This window comes from Vanacampus margaritifer, chromosome 13, assembly GCF_051991255.1.
Source record: "Vanacampus margaritifer isolate UIUO_Vmar chromosome 13, RoL_Vmar_1.0, whole genome shotgun sequence".
Taxonomy (NCBI): domain Eukaryota; kingdom Metazoa; phylum Chordata; class Actinopteri; order Syngnathiformes; family Syngnathidae; genus Vanacampus; species Vanacampus margaritifer.
Genome location: NC_135444.1, coordinates 1,835,537 through 1,853,245, shown reverse-complemented (window position 1 = coordinate 1,853,245; position 17,709 = coordinate 1,835,537). Strand labels below are relative to the sequence as shown.

Here is a 17,709-nt window from a genome sequence, read left to right as displayed (position 1 = left end):
TAAATTATGGTTATATATATATATATATATATATATATATATATATATATATTATAGCTATAAATTTCTAGCTTGTTAAAAAGATCATACATTAAAAATATATCTATATACTATAAAAAATATGCATCTGGTATTCACCTAATAACATAACTGCTTGCCACACACACACACACACACACACACACACACACACACACACACACACACACACAAAGTTACTTTCCCATTTTACTTTGTGATTTCACAAACATTCTATTGTCTAATGTCTATTAGCTATCATGACATTACCTGCACAACAGCATGGAAATAAGAAATGAAACATTTCGAATCCTCAAAATGTTTATTTGTGCAAATATTTACATAATTAATAATAAAAAAATTAATTAAAAAAAGTTCTCTGCGCTGAACTTCAGTCTGATGGAACACAACATTTTACACATATCAATCTTGCTACAGTGGCTTGGCACCCTATGGAAGCCTTGTTTGCATATAGTGAAAACAACACAGCCATCATTTATTTGAGTGATCAAAAACAGAAGTTTTAAAAAAAAAAAAGGTTTCCACTGGATTCCCAATACAATAATGCTGAAGGTGTGCTGGCTGTTGCTAAGAACATAGATCATAAGGTGAATCCATAGTTGAATGTTAGAAGAGAGCACCTGAGAGGAAAACTTGAGCAAACAATAAATTATGTCATAGACGATGTTTGATGAAAATACTGAAACGTTACAAGTTTTATTTACAAATCAGTGAAATACGCATTTATTAATTCTAGGTCAAGACAGAACTGGAAAAAACAAACATTGGTTATCATGAACGTGTAATCAATAACTCAAAGTTAAATCAAAATTGGTTATAAAATAGTTTCCGCAAATGATAAAGTATGAAAGTAACATTCTAGAGGATACTCATGTTCTTGATTGTGCAAGTGTTTCCGTATACAGCAGAACATCCCGACAAGTTGCAGGAAGACTTCAGATGCAAATTGTCAGGGCTGCCAGCAGCTCCACTGCTCCAAACACTTATCATTGCCTAAAAGAGATGAGTGACAGAAAAGCTTGTAAACCGATAATCCAAGAAAATTAATGTGATCAGGCTATCAAACTTTCACCAAGGAGAGTACAAGAAATTAAAGTACTTCTTTTGAAACACAGTTTTGGCAAGTTACGTCCTACGCCACCCACCTACGTCGTTTCGACCTCGTCTGTAGCACCTTCTTCTTTGTTTATTTCCCACAGTAATCAGGCCAAACGGACGTCCATCAGACAGGTTGCCTTGCCATCAGGGGCGTCACATGTCCGTGTTTAAGTTTCCATTAGCTCCGTTTTGCCGACCGTCAACAACGAATGTCAGTGCGGAAAAACGAAATAATGGTTCTGGCATCTTTCGTCTCGCACAAATATGTTTTTAAAATTACTGTATAAGGTAGTTTGATGTGAATATAGACTTTAACGGTGAAATCCGACTTGAATCGAAATTCGGGTTACATCGCCAGCGTAGGAACGTAACTCCGCCGTAACTCGAGGACTCCCGATTTTTATTTGAAACACAGGCAGCTTCTGAAAACGGGTATTATTCACGCATACATTTTGCACAATTATGAAGTAAAATGGTCAGTAAACATGATTAAAACCTATGTCTATTTGAAATAATCAACTGCATATAATTATCCTCTTCACCTGCATGTCATTAAAATGAGATTATGACAGACAACACAGACATTGTCTTTATCACAACACTGGAAATGGCAACAGTTGTGCAAGTGTACCTGGATACACTGGCAAAATCTTATTTACAGTGGAACCTCGGAGTTTGAATGTCTCGGATCTCGTACAATTGGGACTTCAACCAAAAAATCTGTGCAAAAAATGCCTCGGAGTATGAACTCATTTTCGGAGTTCGAACACCTAAGCAAAGCAAGCTAAACCAAACATACTTTGAAAACAGGTAGCCGTGTGAAGCAGAGCGAAGCCGAGGAATGCCGAATGCTCACGTTGCGGTAGTTGAGACGATGCACTACTCTTTTCCAGTCAGATCGTGAATACTCCTGGAGGTGCTCCATACTCGTGAGTGCATTTTGATTTTTCCAAGACAAATTTCTTTGCCTAGGGCCCAAAGAAAGACAACACTGCCAGTGGCAGCAAAGAAAAACATACAGTGCTACGAACCACAGTGGAATTAGGAAGGAGATAATCACGCCGTTGTAACTACCGTAACTACTTCTGTAAATACTGGCACGAGGACCCCGTTTAGCTGTTCAACAACGTGCCTGACGTTAAACAACGCACGCAAGGACCGCTTAGTAGTCTAACAATATGCCCAATGTAAAATACACAAACTCAGCACTGAATCAAAGCTAAAATTAACATAGCATTTATCAACCACTGATGCCATCACACCACAACAGGTAAGGTAAAGTATTTTTTTTTATTGTTTAAGTACTGTATTGTAAATGTAAAAAAACATAAATAGAAATTAAAATGGGAATTTTCTGTTTTTGGAGCTTGGGAACACATTAATTGCATTTACATTATTTCCTATGGGAAAAAAATGTTTTGGAGGTTGAACAATTCGGACGTTGAACACTTTGCAGGAACAAATTATGTTCAAACTCCGAGGTACCACTGTATTTGCAACCGCAGACTTTCAGCTTCAATTTGAGGATAGTCATATCCAAACCAGATGAACGGTGTAGGAATTACAACAGTTTGTGTATGGGCCTCTCACATCCATTATTATATTTGTCATTGTGTGACTGGATAAAGTTTAAATGTAGAACGTCATAGCATAGTAAAACTCTCAAGCTACAAAAACAATGATTTTGGTATGTTGGTTTTTTAAAAAAAAGTCACTGACCTTCTTGATATGCACCATCTGCCATCACTAAATGAAGGATGTTTGGATACAGATGCTGGTGCTCATTCCCTAAAATGCTTAATGCCAAACTGGAGCCCAGATCGATATTATCATCTTCATCATCACGTATTGCCTGAAATATCAAATAAGGGTTTGATCACTTCCAAGTAAATATAGGTTGGATAAATGAGGTTCATGATAAAAACAAGAAGAAGCACCTTTATTTTATTGTAGGCCTCAATAAACTTCTCAAAGCCCATCTGCTGCTCCAAATTAAAGCGATGCTCCTCCAAGCGACTGTAGATGCTGTCATAAAGCTCACTCTCTCCTTCTTGGTCCTCCTCACTGTTATCTAGTAGTAGAACAGAGCAAAATTAACAGAGTTAACGAAAACTAATGAAAGAACTAAAACTTAAAATTGAAAAAACATTTTCATCAACGGTATTAGAGAGGATTTTACGACAAATTAAGTTGTCTGATTCACTTTTTAAAAATTTGCTTTATTAACCTGTAACAGACTTGTACTACTAAAATAAAAAATATATTACCTGTGGACCTGGCGGGGAATGTTAGATTCTAGCCAAATAGAGCTATTCATATATTCTAATTCTACACTTATTCCCTTTCAAATTTTGTATAATACGTGGTGGTACCTCGACTTCAATGTTGGTAGGTTAAAATCTCTCGTTTTAAGAAAAACTCATTTAAAGTTTTTGGCACGTACATCTTTTAATGGGATCTTCAGAGTTAGTTTGGGCTTGAGGCCAAAATCAGCATTTTTGCTCGATTTCATCAGTTGAGATGCCAAACTTCCTCAGACTTTAAAGGGTAAAAATCTTAGATGATGCCATTATCTGCTATTAGAATTGACTTTCCAACACTTTTTCAACACTTTCTGAAAGTTTGGGATCAATAGCTTTTTCCTAAGGTACCGGTTGTTATGGACCTTACAATTAATCTTTTAGGCCATCATCTGTCAAAGTTTGCTAGTGTAATTCTTGCTACACTGTGTGTGTGTGTGCGTGTGTGTGTGTGTGTGTGTGTGTGTGTGTGTGTGTGTGTGTGTGTGTGTGTGTGTGTACATACTACATTGTGAGGACCAAAATATGTCTTTAACCAACAGATTGAGGACATTTTTGTGAAGTGAGGACACTTTGGCCGGTCCTCACAACTCAAGACCTCTTTTTGGTGTGTTGTAAAAGGTGTTGCACCAGAAATGATATCTAGGACCTTCAAGGATCACAACCAACAAGTGGACAACCTGGTCAACTAGCTACAGGAAAGCAAAATGAGTTCCAAAACACTCTTTTTGGGATATTGTCCTTGCGAAATTATGTAAAAGCAAATATTTAGATAATACAATTGCATGAATTGTCCTACAACTTCCACATTTGGCAGAGAATATCCTTATACATAGAGGCATGCAGGGAAAAAAAGATTCTGGGGCTTGCTCAAACTCTGTTATAATGTTTCACCTTCAACATCCCAAAAAAGACCCCAAAATATATATTAGGGGTGGGAATCTTTGAATGCCTCACGATTCAATTCGGATTTTTGGGTTTGCGATTCGATTCAGAATCGATTTTCGATTAAGAACGATTTGATTCAAAATGATTTGATTGGCAATGATTTTTGCTTCAATCTATAGATGTGCAAGGAATTGTAATGATCTACGGCAATCTGACTCGCTAATGCTAATTAGCACGCTACTCGCGGCACTTTTATCACCCAAAAGAACAGGTCCACGCTGGAAAAAAAAACAACTTTTAATGGAATAACTTGATTGTGACTTTTTCCTTCTACTCTCTAATGTGGCTACAACTTAAAAGTGTATTAGACCGTATGGAACCACACTGCCCCTCAGTGGCCAAACTGGGTACAACATGAACAGCGTTCCAAATAAAGGCACACAGACAAAGGCAAGACAGTATAAAATAATTTAAATAAAATCGACTTTAGGACATTTAAAATAGATTCTGAATCGTACTAAATGAGAATCGCGATTCTTATGAGAATTGATTTTTTGAGACACCCCTAATATATATATTTTTGCCTAACATATTCTCAGGCAAATTAATTACTGTGTGTTCTTTTGAACAAGCTTGAAACTTTTAGCTATAAAATACTGTATATATAAAACCATATAGTTTAAAAGTAATATTCAAAACAACCAAAATACAGTACACCCCCCATTTGATTGAACATGGTTTGATCCACCTCGACCCCTCCCCTGCTTGCGTTGTCCTCCTCAGTCTAGTCACAGGGTATGTCTCTAGTTGAGTAAAAGTGTTCCTTCCTTTTACCAGGATATTTGAAAAGTTTCTTACCTTCAACCACTCAACACCAACACATTATTCTCATTACTAGTCTGCTTTTTTGCTCCTCAATCATGTTGCTATGTGCTAATGAGGGAAACAAATGTTAATATTAATGGCTCTATTGTGCTATTATTGGCTAACTTACTATAACTTGTGTGGCATGCGCAGGCTTGGGGAGTAACGGAATACATGAACCGCCGTTACGTAATCAGATTGCAATTTTTTTTTAACTATTCCATTACAGTTACAGGAAAAAACATGTAATCAGATTACAGGTTCATTTAATGTACACTACAGAAAGCCAGAAAAGTTATGCAAATTTGACAATGTTGATTTACATATTGACTCATTTGCATATTTAAATATTATATTTCTGAAAACTTGTAATTAAAAACATCTTCTTCTTAAACTAAAATAATCAACTGGGCATGTTTCATGGCAATTTTTATTAGTTGTTTTGTTGTGGTTGTTGTTTTTACCCTATTCACCTGTAGTCTTGTGCTTATTTGAGGGCAAGGTTGCTTATTTGGACCTATCCTGTAGATTTCCAGTAAATAGTTGACTACACTCTAAAAATCGATTGGTTAAAAAAAAAACTACCAACCTAGTAGGTTAAGCTCATATTGGCTTGATTAACCAAAAAAGTGGTCAGACATTGACCATTCCGGGTGGTTACGTGCTTTTCCACTCAGGTTGTGATCCTTGAAGGTCCTATATATCATTTCTGGTGCAAAACCTTTTACAACATTCTGTGTCTGCTTTCCCAAAAAAGAGGGGTTTTGCCCCCGGGTAAATGGGAAATTTTTTTTTTTTTTTTTTTTAAAGATTATTTGCCATGCTGTGACAAAGTTTATTGATATTTTATCATCATGTATAACACATCTGAAATACATGTAACCACAAAATAAAAAATGCCATTTTGATGGTTCAACAGTTTTTTTTTTTCCTCAACAGAAGACAGCACTGTATAGTATTTACAAGTCACTCCAAATATGCACTGCTTTGCATTATGTGGCGGGGAAAGCTTAAGGACCATCGCTTTTCACCATCTTTTCATTTTCAGGTTCTATATTTCACAGCAAATATTTACCTGTCATCCCACTTAAACAAGCATAAAGTGGAAAACTGTGGTGGTAGTATGCAGAGTGATTTGTCAATCACGTATGTGATGTGTCAGCAGTAGCTAACGTCGCATTTCCAATATATGGACCCCCAAAACTGTCAACCAAATGTACTGCATAATTTTTTTTAAAGTACTTAAAAAGGGTTAATACCTCTACAAATAGCACAGCTATGCTTTTTTAAGGTGCAGATTCTGATAGACAGGATCAGAATACATCGATATAGAAATTTACAGGTCTGCACCGACATTGAAACAAAAGATAGGGGTCACCTAATATGGTCAAAAATTTAGTGTACAATTCCCGGATGCCAAATATAGGCATGCCACTCAAACTTTCAAGGGCCCTAATTAAAAAAACGTTTGAGCTTGGAGGCTAAAACATTGGATTCTTTCTGTTGACATCATAAAGCCCAATTGAATAAAATAAGGAAAATTGAAGAGGTGTCTCTGGGGAGTGTGTGCATTGGCACGGAATAATGATCCTGTGGCAAGTGGCTTTGCAACATTTTGCAAGACTGAAGGAAAAGCCTGCCGAAAAAGCAACACTCGCTACTCGCTCGCAAGCCTGCGCAGCAGGTGAGATATGGGCTTCAGATTGCAATGCATTCTTATGAAATGTCCTCTTACCTGACTGCCATTCTTCATTAAGTTGACTTTTATGAGTGTGGTTCTCTTCTCCCACACCATTGCTGAGCAACTCTCTGGCTTCCTCATCAACGGGACTCCCATTCGAGCATTCTTCATTGTCACCATCATCGTCATCATCACCTACAGCCATCTGATTGTTGTCCTGCTCAAGTCCGACTATGATCCTGTTGAAAAGGTCTTTGTCTTTCTCAACTGTTGCATTTTCATTAAAGTCTCCTCTTCCATCATGTGGTAGTTTCCTCATTAAGTCACTTTCTTCTTGCAGCAGTCGCTCCATGGATGCCCTGATGTCCCGAAGGTCTTCATCCTCATACGCACTAAGAAGCAGGCAGATTCCAACATAGATTAGACCAATTCCCTCTAACTCATTCACTCAGACCCATTTTCCCTGAAGCAACCCCCTTCGCTCCAGGCTGTTTTACTGGATTTTGACAGATTTTGCAAGGCCCCCAGAATATTGTGTTTTATTGCTAGGAAAACATGGAACCTACCAAAAGAAAGATTAGAATCTCTTCTTTCATCAGGAAAAACGTATATTTGTGTCAATTTCCGTTTTGCAGCAATTAGCATTAGAATATAGCTAAATTTCATCAATATTCACATTTCTGGTGAAAACACTGTCAAAAAGAACTTGTTGCAACATGGCCCTCGCTGATCTCTTATACTCTGCTGCTACCCGCTGGCCGTTTTTTGTAATAACTAGTACTACCATTGCTTTAAGCCACCTCTTCATGTCAGAAGCTGCATCAAAGCTATGCTCTTGCATAAAAAAAACATTAAAAAAAAACATCTAAATATGTTTTTGGGACTGAGGACAAAGTATTTCAAACATGTTTACACATGTTTGGGTTTGAATGAGTTAAGGAACACCTGTGCAGAATTTTCACATGTGGCAAAAGCATGCTTTTTTGGTTGTGAGTGTGGTTGTCTTACTCCTCAGTCTCTGATTGATCATCATCTTTGGCTTCGTCCTGGTCCTCATTCTCCAGGTTGCCGTCTGGAGCAGTGATGTCTTCAGTAATAATGACAGATTCTTGCTCAGAGCTGAAGACCCGACTAAGGTCTGGAAGGGAACAAGTCCGCAGCATCTGCCCACAAAAAAATAAATAATTCCTGCTAAGTTTAGAGGTCACTTAACAGAAATCAGAATAAGATCAATTGGGAGAGTGGTAATTGTAATTGACAACCACCTCCAACAATATCAAATTCAGTGCACAAGAATGTTATGCAACACTGAAGAGATGTGTCATAGCAGTCCCAGAACTGGTGTCACTAAAGAATCCAGACTGCAAGTTGTCCCCTTCAAAGTAATCTTCTTCTAGTCAAACACACATTCCCAGCCATTTCTGCGCTTTAAGGCACTCTGGAAGGACTCTTCCAGGATCCTCTGCAGCTGCCATCACAGCCATCTTGTGTCTATGTCGACAAAATCAGCCCATAGATAATGCTCTTCAGCTGAGTGGGGCTCACATGGTTCTCGGTCAGGTCACTAAGTTTGTGCCAGCATGGCAATGTTATTCTCAGCGGTGAAGCAGCCACAGCTTGGCACTTCTTGCGCACAAACAAAGCAAAAATCTATAGTTAAAGGATCTTTGTGCAGTTTGTCAATTTTTTCACTCTCATGTGTGCAGGGTCCGCTCTGCTATATAGGATAGATAAAAGCTGATAGGTGCAGTTAAGGTAAAATAGTCAGGGCTCTTCGTACTCATTTGGGCATTGGTGGAGCATGCATGATGTAGAAAAGGCTTTAACATTACCTTTTTTAACGGCACAATGTACCTTTAAAGGTTTATTGTGCCAATTAAAAAAAAAAAAAAAGTCCAACGTGCCATTACGCCAACATGCCAGTACCCCAAAGTGGCTCAGGCTCCAAGGGCCCTTCATAGGTGCTTGCAGCTCTAGTATCATTGATTTTTTTCTTTTAAAGTCCAGCAAAAGTCATACATCTAATTAGAGTAACATTAAATAGTAGGGCTGGGATGATCCACTTCTGTCACGATCCAAGCCGAATCCCGATACTTGACGTGGCGATACGATACGTATTGCAATACTTTTTAAGTTTTATTTTTAAGCTTTTTTAGAGGAGTTACTTAAATATTAAAGTATAGACCTTAAAACATGTATTTAAAAAAGGGATCATTCTGTCAGAATGGCCCATTTTTCACTCAAACTCGTTTTTTTATGTTTTTTAATCAGCCTCTCGGCTGTGTTAGCGCAGTGCTGCCCCTTATCGGTTTGGCAGATTAACATATGATGGCTACTTGTAATGTAGCCAGCGGTGCACGTGCTGCACGGCAATGTAAGGTATCGAAAAGTATCGATCGACACTCAATGAATCGATACTGCAGATCGGGACAAAAAGTATCACGATATATTGCCAAACGATATTTTGTCCCAACCTTATTAAATAGCATGTCTTTTTAAACCACAAGATCCATTTAAACCTTTACGAAAGCAGTGGTTTGCAACCTTTTATCACCTGCATTCTCAGAAAAGTAATTGTCACACCTGCAAATTAATATCGCATTTAAAAATCAATACAAAAAAGCCGTAAAACATTTAGTAAATGAAGAAAGTGTCATAAAAATAACATACCATTCAAGTACAAAGTCATACTAATTTCATGTCCATCAATCATTCAGGCTGTCACCTTAGGGTTGTTGGCATCAAACAGGCCTGTTGAAAGCCCAATCAGCAGAGCATTGTGCTGCTTGGAGCGCAGAGGTGAGACTGAGCGTGAGCGAGATGCCAGAGAAGAAGAGGATTCATCCACCGAAGATTGGGCCGAGAGTAAGGCAAGAGCAGATGTGCGTCTGTGAGCTGGAGAGAACAACTTCCCAAACAGGGGTTTGTCACCCTGTGAGGAACCTGCATAGGGATGTAGACGAATGACAGCACATTACAATAAGTATTTAAATACCTTTGATGGACCATATAAATCCAATGTATGACTATTACGTTCTCCCTCGCCCTCGTTCTCTGCTGCTGCTGCTCCTTGGTTTGTATTGACCTCCAGTAGCCTGTAAAAGAACACTTGTTGATCAATGATCAACAAAAATGACTCAATGCCAAGATGGCACAAGTGAGGGTGACTGCCGTTGTACCTAATCGAGGCTTTTACTTATGTACATAAGAACCTTGACTTAACTCATTCAGCCAACTTCCGTCTATAGGAACAAAAGACAGAACAAAAGATTCTGAAAAATCTAGTCAAGGAGGGCTGTGTATGATAGCCAACAATAAAAGCTGATGAGACTGCAGGAACATAGTCGCCCGCACACACTCTTGCTCCCCAAAGCTGGAGCACCTGGCCATCAAATTCCACCCATTCTACATCTATCATACTTGGCAAATTGGCAAGCAGTAGTAACTCATCTGTCAGGACTTAGTTTGTGCACCCTTCTGACGTCTCTCCTTGCATGGAGAACAAAAAGGTGAATTTTTCCTTATGGGATTAAATGAGTATGATGAGAATTTAAAAAAATATGTGATTAATATATATTTATTCATTGGATTTAACCATCGCTTCATCTGAGATACTACATAAACCACTTGCTGCTAGCTAGGATGAGATGAGAATATTATTTTTATAATTGTAATCAATTTATTGGACATATAAATTAAAAACATTCTGAATTGTCTTAAAGTACAATATGTCAGGTCTTTAAACGCACAAAAATACTTATAAATTCATGTGAATAGTAGCTTTCAGAAAGAGCAAGATAAAAAAAAAAACTATTTCGGTCTTTAAAATTCTATTTTCTCATGAATTTATGGAGGAAAAAGACAATAAAATAACCAATTTATGGCTTTATGAATCAATATCATACTATGAAAAGTTAATTTATTTCAATATCGTTTAATCTTTTTTTTTTTTTTTAAACCTAGCCCTAATCTGAATTAATGAAAATAAGTCTAGAAGATATAGTTACAGTGGCTGTTGGTCTTGCTTCTCCCATGCGTGATGCAGGCCCACTGAAGTGTGTGATGATTTAGGAACATCCTCCAAAACCACTGATTCGACATCTTCTGGATCGAACAATAAGCATTAAGCAGACTGTATTTGTACCAGCAATTCACTTTGAATAAAAACACAAGCTACCATTAAATGAAATACTTACCCTGGGCCTCAGCAATGCTTGACGGCTGTGTGTGTCCTTCCATTTCACTTGCATTTTCTAGATGCAAAACCCCTGTTATAGCAAAATAATCCGTCTGTACCTCAACCTCAATAATGGCAAGTGTCTTATCCTTTGCACTCATGTCCTCTTCAGATGTACTCATTGCATGCTCTGCGACAATCTGGTTTGGCTTATCTGAGAAGGTGTTGGTGATTTCAGGTTGTGAATTTGCAGCTCATACATTATATTGTCACACAAGCATGGTCTCAAACAGTAGACATCCATTTGCTCCCAAAAACATATAAAAACGTTCCATTTTAAATATTGCCATGATCCCCAAAAACGTATTTATACGTTTTATGGGTTTTTTATTTATTTATGTTTTTTTGTGCTAGAGCATACAGAAGGCTTTGATGCAGCCTCTGACCTGAGGAGGTTGCTTAAAGCAGTGGTAGTTATTACAAAAATGGCCAGCAGTTGGCAGCAGAATATAGGAGATCAACCAGGGCCATGTTGCAAAAAGCTCTTTCCCCAGTTTTTTCAACAGGTTTGTGAATAATGATGAAACTTAGCTATATTCTAATGCTAATTGCTGCAAAGTGGAAACAGATACAAATATATTTTTTTCCTGATGAAAGACTCTAATCTTTCTTTTGGTAGGTTCCATGTTTTTATAGCAATAGAACACAATATTCTGTGGGCCTTGCAAAATCTGTCAAAATCCAGTCAAACTGCCGGGAGCGAAGGGGGTTGCTTCAGTGAAAATGGCTCTGAGTGAATGAGTTAAGATTGAATTTTGGGAAAATGTTAGTTCACAGGGTACTATTTTGGTTTATTATAGTGATAACTAACTAGACTGAAATGGGGGGAGGGGGAACAAAAGAAGAAAAAAAGAAAACGTTAAAAAAAAAGAAAAAAGAATGTAACCAACCAGAAAGCCACTGTCAAGTGATAATAATGACATTATGATCCTGCAAATGTTTTCAACAGCATACCATTGACCATGGAATTCTGATGTACCGTAATTTCCGGACTACAAGCCGCTACTTTTTTCACTTGCATTCGACCCTGCGGCTAATACAACGGTGCGGTTTATCCACAAGGGGGCGACAGCGCACTATAAAGGAAGCGTAACAGTGCCAGGCAGAGCAGAGCAAGCCAGTGAGACCATGTAAAGTAGGAGAGACAACGAGAGCAAGAGAGTTTGCGCCCTCATTATCGAAAAGCAACGGAGAAGTGCAAATATGCTGCATTTAAGTTAAAGGCAATTGACCTGTTTGATTCTGACACTGACGAAGAGGAAGAGGAGGTTTTTGGTTTTGATAGCGACAACAAAGGAGAGAGAGTGGCTGACGGGGCGATTCTTTGTTTACGACAATGAGGGAGAGGGCTTCAATAGTACGCAGGAGGAAGACGATGGCACAAGAATTACCGGTAATGACTGACTTTTCTGCTTTAGTAGGTTGGTCATTTTTGTTACAGTAATGTATTTTTGCAAAGCCGTGTTTTTATTCATGCATATTTGCCATGTTACTGGCAAGCACTTTTAAAAACGGACTTCATTTAGCCATTTGACGTTATTGCCTCATCAAACACTGTAAATTTTGTTCTGTTGTTATACTGTACTACTTTTGTGACTGCAGGACGTGCGCTGTATTATTTATGCACCTCACGAATGCTGTTCAGTTAATAAATGGGACACTGTGTTCCCAAACACAAAAGTCATCTCTGTCCCTACAATTCCCTCTGTGGTAGCGGGAACCCTTATATACCGGTGCGGTAACATTAAAACACCTACGGCTTAGTCAGGTGCGGTTTATAGCCTGGAAATTACGATAAATGGATTGGATGGAAAACTCTTGTGGTTATTCAAGAGGGACTGGATACTAACCGGGGATAGGGAAAGGTTCTTCAAAGATGCTGACTGTCTCAAACGGCTGAGTGAGTGGCTGAACCTCTGCCTCATGAAGTACTTTCAATACCTGACAGTCTGGACTGACTCCCCAAAGCTTCCTTTGACCTTCATCTTGTAGAACACCCATCTGTATCACCTCACCCACGGTTTGTTCTGAGACACATTTTTTAAAAAGAAACAAAATTGGGACATCTAATCCCTCTGGAAGGCACTGCATGTCAAGTAAAAAAGTGCCATTGAGGGACCTGAACCCTAGTGTGTTTGATGACAACAAAATATATTTTAGTCTTATTTGTACACAATGCAACTGCAAAGCATTTAGTGCTTCACTTTTTCCATATTTTATGTTGTTATTAGGGATGAATTAGTATCGATACAAGGTATCAGTATCGGGTCGATACCTGGCCTTATATTCAAGTAACGGTACTTGCAATGGCGTGTTCTTGTGGTTGTTTTACAATAAGTAACATAAGGTATATACATGTCTGACAGATGGCCATTAATAATTCATTTATTTAAATTCATTTTATTGTGTGTTCTATATAAAAATATGGTACTCGCTCCGGCAAAAGGGTTTGCATGTCAGCAACATTAGTTCTGAGCTAGACACAAAAATGCATCATTTGGACAAAAATGCTGATTTTGAGATTTCTCCACAAATAGCTTCCTTGAGGTCACCATTTTCATTTCCCAGCAGCACAAAAGTTACAATTGTAATAGAAGTGTATAAAAATAAGCAATTATTAGAACAAGTGCATCTTTAGCCGACATTTTTAGTAGGGCTGTTAGTTTAAAGGGTCTAAGTGCAGTTTGTCACTTTTTTACTTGCGACTGCCACCTCTGGCCCAAAGCGTAACTGCAGCATCTGTGTCAGGCTCCTTTATGTGTGCGTGCGTGTATGTGCATGATCTTAAAGCGACAGCCACAGTTGACAAAGGAAGACATGACTTCAAATAAGTAAGAAAAACTCCACCCCTCCTCAAAGAAACTGGAGTGTCCGCTCTGTTATATAGGGAAGATAAAACATTACCTATGTTACCTTACCTTACCTAATGTTACCTTTAACATTACCTTTTTAAACGGCACAGTGCACCTTTAAACACATTAATTAGATGAATTAATTACACTTCAAATTAGTGCATTAAAAAAAATAACGCAATTGATCGTGAGTGGCAAGTCAATGCACAAGCATTTAAAATTTGGGACTTGTAGGCTTTAGTAGCGCGCCACTTTGAGCAGAGTGCACAACAGCAGACATGGACGCAAGTGCGGCACAGGAGAGCGAACTTAGGTCCAACTTACTTAGACCTAGATCTCCCAGAGCTGTCTCTTCATTTCAATGTACATCTTTCACGTTGCCAGAACCTGCAGGGTTGCTGGGCTTCCGTAGTTGGCGCTGCTGGGCAAATGCCATTCAGCACCGAGGCTTTGGCTTTGGATACATGCTAGATCACCATAGCAAATTAAAAACTATACTACAGAGGAGACTTTACAGTTACATTCTGAGACGAAGCTGACAGGGAGTCTGACGAATCACGATGAGTGGTCGCTGGATCGCTCGGGAGTTTCAGACAGCAAGTTGGAACAAGACGAAGATGAAAAGGAGCAGTGTACCACTCCACTTGAAGTTGTGACTCAGTTCAAGGTATAGTAAAAGCTTATAGTAAAAAAAAAAACGAAGGCTGCTAGATGTGAAGGAGCCATGACGTTTTTGGGAGTACAAGCTTGATAATCAAAATCAACAAAGGTCCACCACCCGTCTGCCTAAGAAAAGCAAGGGAGGAGCTTTATCAGCTACTCAAAACAGCGAGTAATAACCATCTTAGGCTCAAAATGACGGCTCTCGGAGATCTAGTTGTTTTAAAATGCTGGTAGTGCTAGTGGTTAAACGGCAAGTTTATTTATAAAAAAAAAAAAAAACAAGAACGCAGTGATTTGTACCTTTTGTAAAAAATAATTTTCATATCACAGAAGCAGCACCAGCCTGACTCATCATTAAAGACTCTTTTTACTCTCAGGTAACCTAATATAAAAGAAAAGGGCAGCCTTACACTAATTATTTTTTTTTTTAACAAGCTTGTTTGTCTGAGCAACTCGCTCAAGGACACATAGTTAGTTGTCTGTTGTCAGATCCTGTAACCTCGTTTGAGTGGGTTTTTGATTTGAGGAGTTGATACTGTAGCCCCAGTTTCTCTTTGGGGTTTCAGTTGTTATGTCCCAGATATTGTAGCTTTACATTTTTGTTAACGTTCCTTCTAACCTCTAACTTTTCCTGATTACCAGTTTGTTACTTGCGCTCAAAAACCAGTTCAATCAGTTCATCTCATGCCATCCATACTTGTGGAAGTTTAGATTCAATTTTGTTTAAAATTTTTTTTAACAAAATTGAAGTTTAGATGATATTTTTAAAATAATGCCTGGCCTAATTGGTTTGTTCATGTCTTTAAACGTTTTCTTTTGAATTTCATTCCTGAAGCAATGCCTGACGGCACTAATTTTTAGCCAGCATAAGATAATAGCACGTCTCAGAAACCTGCCTCTAAATAATCCGGAGTTCCTCGACAGAATTTCTATGCACAGACGAAGCGTTGAGGGTGTCCGGTTTGGTGGCCACAGCACTACATCTCTGCTTTTTGCAGTTTATGCGGTGCTGCTGACTTTTTCAAGCCATGATCTCCAACTCTCATTGTAACAGTCTGCAGCCGAGTGAGAAGCGGTTGGGATGAAAAACACCTCCAAATCAGAGACCATGATCCTCAGTCGGAAAAGGGTGGAATGCCCCTCCGGGTCAGGGATGAGATCCTGCCCCAAATGCAGGAGTTCAAGTATCCTGGGGTCTTGTTCACGAGTGATGGCAGGATGGAGAACAACAGACTGATCAGTGCGGTGTCTGCTGTGATGCGGACTCTGTATCGGTCCGTTGTGGTAAAGAAGGAGCTGAACCAAAAGGCATAGCTCTCAATTTACCGGTCAATCTATGTTCCTAAGCTCAACTATATGGTCATGACTGAAAGAACAAGATCCCGGATACAAGCGGCCGAAATTTCCTCGGCAAGGTGTCCGGACTCTCCCCAGCAATGGTGGTTTTAAAGTTCTTTATAAATAAATTAGAGTTGAGAGTTGAGTTGAAGGGTTAGAATGGACAATGTTACAATCACACCAAAAGCGAAGGAAGTTTTTTGGAACGTATGCCGCTCATTCGTGCATTCGCGCACACTCGGTGATCAACTACAGTACTGTAGAGCACTTTAACGAGTCAACAAAAGAGAGCACCACCGAGTACTTCCACTTCTTTCCTGGGACGTGTTTAAGCACTTCCGCTTATTTAGTGGCAATCCGGCAGCCGGTGGTTGCTCTAAATAGCTTTGGCTAATGGATGCTTAACACTATTGCAACCTCGGTACAGTTCAACAGCAAGTAAATACACTTATCAGCATTCAGTATGCTACTTCCTTGCTCACTATTCAGTCTCAGTTGTTGCGCTCTGGGTGACAACAGACAGGACACTATGTGGAACGTAGCTTGTAGTTGAAGCTGATTGGCTGCCGCAAGGCGCAACGTGAAAAAAAGTTAACATTTTTCAACATAGAATATGCGAAAGTGCGTCCCACCGCTCCAAACACATCCTCCGCGCCGCCTTGCACCCTTTTGCACCTTTTTGCACCATACAGCGCAAAATAAATTTACTACAATGCAACCGCGCTGCCTGAAACGCCTCCCCCGCTTTTGATGTGAGTGTAGCATAAGAATTAATTTGAGAAAACTCCCAAAAATAATTGGTTCTCTTGAAACATGTTGTATAAATCCAGCTTTTGATAGTACTCACCTTTTGTTGGAATGCATGTCTCCTCCAGAGTTTGTTGGGCTAGAGACAGGACAAAAGGAAGTCCCTCCTCCCATTTTTTTCTGTCTCCACCAGAAGGAGGACAATCTCCAGGAGACACTGAAGCAACGAAGAGAATATCAAGGGAAGAAATAAAACAATTTTTTTTAAACTCACATTGGAACAGAAGGACTAACGTTAAGTCATTTCTAGGAGTGATCATGTAAAAAGGCAGCAACAACTGATAACACAAATACTAAATATCAACATAAGTCAACCATCAAATATCAGTACATTTATTAATGTAAATTAATCTGATTTTTTTTTATGCTTTTGAGTCACTCAAGGGAATCATTGTACACTGTTGTATATTATGCACTACATATCACACAATCGACCATTACATAGGAATTAATAACATCGGAAGCTTGGCTTTACTGGGGCTAAACTTACTGGATGCAGTTGCACAGAACTCCAAGTTTGGCTGAGAGGTAGGAAGTACAGGGAGTTCTGCTGGATCCCACTTCTTTCGTTCTTCAATGCAAGGAAGGTTGTCTATGTCAGGCAGTTTCTGTTGGGAATCAGGATTTTCCTCTTTGGGTGCAGCGAGTGTTAATCCCACCACTTCATCCACAGGGCTCTGAGATTTTAGATTCTGATTAAGTCTGCTCAAGATCTGTTTCTTCTCACTCTATCACAGGAAAAATGTTTTTTAATGTTATCTCCCAAAATACAAAATTATGACAAAATAATTAGCATAAATAAACACACCTGTGTTACTATGACAGCATCGGTGCCAGGCAGGTTCTCTTTTAATGGAGTAATCTGCAAAACAAAGTGTAAATGTGGAAAAAAACTAAAAAAGAATGTAATATTTTGCAGTGTAGTGTAATATGTATACTAAC

At 38.8% G+C, this 17,709-nt stretch overlaps 1 protein-coding gene across 21 annotated transcripts in view; it reads right to left on the bottom strand.

The window, feature by feature from the left end:
- Window positions 1–321: 321 nt before the first annotated feature.
- The window catches only part of nek1 (NIMA-related kinase 1), a 53,631-nt gene continuing 36,243 nt past the window's right edge, over window positions 322–17,709 (bottom strand). For 11 of the 21 annotated variants that reach the window (XM_077585205.1, XM_077585212.1, XM_077585204.1 and 8 more), the window contains 13 exons: window positions 17,576–17,629; window positions 17,258–17,495; window positions 16,808–16,924; window positions 12,958–13,134; window positions 11,067–11,261; window positions 10,878–10,974; window positions 9,904–9,965; window positions 9,596–9,813; window positions 7,879–8,033; window positions 6,925–7,262; window positions 3,075–3,208; window positions 2,857–2,989; window positions 322–1,032 (listed from right to left, as the gene is read on the bottom strand). In XM_077585205.1, the coding sequence (XP_077441331.1) occupies window positions 989–1,032; window positions 2,857–2,989; window positions 3,075–3,208; window positions 6,925–7,262; window positions 7,879–8,033; window positions 9,596–9,813; window positions 9,904–9,965; window positions 10,878–10,974; window positions 11,067–11,261; window positions 12,958–13,134; window positions 16,808–16,924; window positions 17,258–17,495; window positions 17,576–17,629 (1,962 nt within the window). In that variant the 3' untranslated portion in view covers window positions 322–988. The remainder of the gene's footprint in view (window positions 1,033–2,856; window positions 2,990–3,074; window positions 3,209–6,924; window positions 7,263–7,878; window positions 8,034–9,595; window positions 9,814–9,903; window positions 9,966–10,877; window positions 10,975–11,066; window positions 11,262–12,957; window positions 13,135–16,807; window positions 16,925–17,257; window positions 17,496–17,575; window positions 17,630–17,709) is intronic. The other 10 variants (XM_077585209.1, XM_077585216.1, XM_077585218.1 and 7 more) reach the window with 10 other exon arrangements.